Source organism: Cariama cristata, unplaced genomic scaffold (assembly GCF_000690535.1).
Source record: "Cariama cristata isolate BGI_N322 unplaced genomic scaffold, ASM69053v1 scaffold43373, whole genome shotgun sequence".
Taxonomy (NCBI): domain Eukaryota; kingdom Metazoa; phylum Chordata; class Aves; order Cariamiformes; family Cariamidae; genus Cariama; species Cariama cristata.
This window is the reverse complement of record NW_009610948.1, coordinates 6,494-9,416: the sequence shown is the minus strand read 5'-3', so window position 1 is coordinate 9,416 and position 2,923 is coordinate 6,494. Positions and strand designations below refer to the sequence as shown.

Here is a 2,923-nt window from a genome sequence, read left to right as displayed (position 1 = left end):
GGTGTCATCTGCAAACTGACTGAGAGTGCGGTCGATGCCCTTTTCCAGATCACTGATAAAGAAATTAAACAGAACTGGCCCCATTACTGAGCCCTGGGGAACACAAAGTGAATCTGTTTGCAGAAACTTTATACCATGTCATATTGCCATGTTAAGAAAAACCTTTTAACTTCTTGACTGAAGAAACTAGTAACAAAAGGATATTATGGGGTTTTATTTGCATATGGGGAATGTGACTATCATTATTAAATTAATGTGACATCTTTATTAAATTATGACCATGTGTGTTCTGTTTAGCCAGATAATTTGAGTTCAGTGAAAAAATTGAATGATTGACCTAAGAATTTGAATGCATCTTATGATTGATTGGAAGGAGGGAAAACAACAACAACAACAACAAAAACACAAAAAACAACAACAACAAAAAACCACAAAACCAAACACAAACAAACAAAAACAAACCCAAACCCAAAGCATTAACTGAGTATTTGTTAATATTCTTGTTAATGACCAGTTTCTTGCAACTTTTCTTCTCTCCTTCCTTCCCACTACCTGTGATTAAATTCAAGAAGGTGTACGGCAGCCTTTAGTGGGTAAGTACACATTGCAAATTTAAGTTTAATCCATTATGCTTTGGAAATATACCTTCAAATTTATTTGACCTTATTTCAGTTACTATTTTGCTGAGAAGTCTCTGGCCTGTTTAGTTTCTCAATGTTTGTTCTTCCTCATAATTATGAAACGAAACTAAAAACCTTAGCTGCTACTTCTCTGCCCTAGTTATTCCTGATTCTGTTGTTTATCTTTATAACCATCTATAAATATGGTATCACAGGTATATGAGAAGAAAATGTATTAGTGACTTTCAGTTCAGAAATATTTCAAGAGGAGATGTAAATACTTCTATCTAAATGTTTATTTAATGACCCAGAGAGCCATTTAGAGGTTAAAAACATCATGCAGAAAGTAATACATTAATGAGTTTGTCCATGCTGCGAGATAAGTAACAATGTTACTAAGCATTTTAAAGAAAATATGGCTATAATACGATTAAAAGACTTGCGAGAATCATAAGAAAAGTCAAGTCAGTGCACCTTGTAAGTGACTGAATTTACTGTGTTTTATATGTTTACTTCTGACGTGCCCTGGGAGACAGGGCTCCATGCCAGGGAGAATAGGATTTTGTTTCCCTCTATGATAGGGAAGCGAGAGGAGGGCTCTGCAAGGGACTGGCAGGAGTTGGTGGGTTTTATGTAGAGTAAGGGAAGAAAGCTATGCTTGGAAAACTCCCAAAGCATTACTGCTATGGTTATTTGATACATAATTTGAAAGTTGGGATATATGAAATAAGGTGCTTCCTTATCTTTTGGCCACTTTTTTTTCTTCAATAACCTGGTTAGTCACTCCAGAACTTGGTATTTTTGAAGGTGCTTTTGGAAAAGAAGAATAGTAAAAGAATGAACTTACTGAAGGATTTATAATTCTTATAGCAGCACACTTTATCCTTTTTGGCCTAAACAGACTTGTGAATTTTACTTCTGCATTAAACTAATACATATTTTTTTGGTGTAGATCTTACACTGTATCGGAAAATGAAAAAAAACCCTGTTGGCTAGTTTTTTTGACTTGGCTGCAAACATGCTTGTAATACTTTCAGAACCTAGAAACTTTCTATTCTGCTCTGAACTTAAACTCTACATTTTTATAGTACTTAACCAAATGTACTGCTCTTTCTAGCTCGAGTGATAGATGTCTCAAATGGAAAGATAGATGTGGCAGAAAGCTGCTTGGAAGAAACAGGTGGCCTGGGAGTGGATATTGTTCTAGATGCTGGAGGTATGTCACTGATGAAAATCTGGTCTTCACAGCACCATTAGTTTGTTAGGTTTTTTATTTTTTCTTATTTGCTAGTAATAGAGGTGGAGGCTGCATCACCTCGAACAGTTACATTTAGTTGCTTGTTCTCATGCAACTTTATGTATCTTTATTCAATAGATCTCCTTAAGCAAGATCTCTTTAAGATCTTCTCATATCACCCTCTAGTGGAAGCATTTAACACTGTTAGCCACCTGCTAAATTTGTCTGAAACTTTCTCTACTTAAAGCTGAAAAGAAAAAAAAAAAGTAGAGCTGTGACATCATTCTTCATACTACCTTATTTTAATACAGAGATTATGCCATAATCGCCAGTACCATCAACCTCTATTCTAAAACAATCATAATAGTTGAAAACTCAGAAGTTACTATTTTTAGCTGAAATAATTGAAGAACTTCTTAAAGTTCCACTGAAATGTGTAAATATATATTGGATTTCATAAATCTTTGCTTTCTCAGAGATTCTCATGTGACTAACAGCATAATTTAATTGCAGTGCTGTTCTAGACAGCTTTCTTTCATTGTGTGTATTCATAGAGTCATAGAATGGTTTGGTTGGAAGCGACCTTAAAGATCACTGAGTTCCAACCATGGGCAGGGACACCTCCCACCAGACCAGGTTGCACAAAGCCCCATCCGGCCTGGCCTTGAACACTTCCAGGGATGGGGCAGCCACAGCTTCTCTGGGCAACCTCTGCCACTGCTTCACCACCCTCACCAGGAAGAATTTCTTCCTGATATCTAATGTAACTCTGCCCTATTCCAGTTTAAAGCCATTGCCCCTTGTCCTATCACTCCAAGCCCTTGTAAAAAGTCCCTCCCCAGCTCTCTTGTAGCCCCCCTTTAGGTGCTGGAAGGCTGCTCTAAGGTCTCCCCAGAGCCTTCTCTTCTCCAGGCTGAACAACCCCAACTCTCTCAGCCTGTCCTCACAGCAGAGGTGCTCCAGCCCTCAGATCATCTTTGTAGCCTCCTCTGGTCTCGCTCTAACAGGTCCATGTCCTTCTTGTGCTGAGGACCCCAGAGCTGAAGGCAGTACCGCAGGGGGGGTC

The 2,923-nt window shown here is 38.1% G+C and overlaps 1 protein-coding gene across 1 annotated transcript in view; it reads left to right on the top strand.

Annotated features, from left to right (window-relative positions):
• Positions 1-569: 569 nt before the first annotated feature.
• LOC104159996 (quinone oxidoreductase-like protein 1) overlaps positions 570-2,923 on the top strand; it is a gene marked incomplete at its 5' end in the record, with an annotated part of 6,744 nt that continues 4,390 nt past the window's right edge. Inside the window, 2 exons of the mRNA XM_009698043.1 lie at positions 570-593; positions 1,738-1,836. Of these exons, the coding sequence (XP_009696345.1) occupies positions 570-593; positions 1,738-1,836 (123 nt within the window). The remainder of the gene's footprint in view (positions 594-1,737; positions 1,837-2,923) is intronic.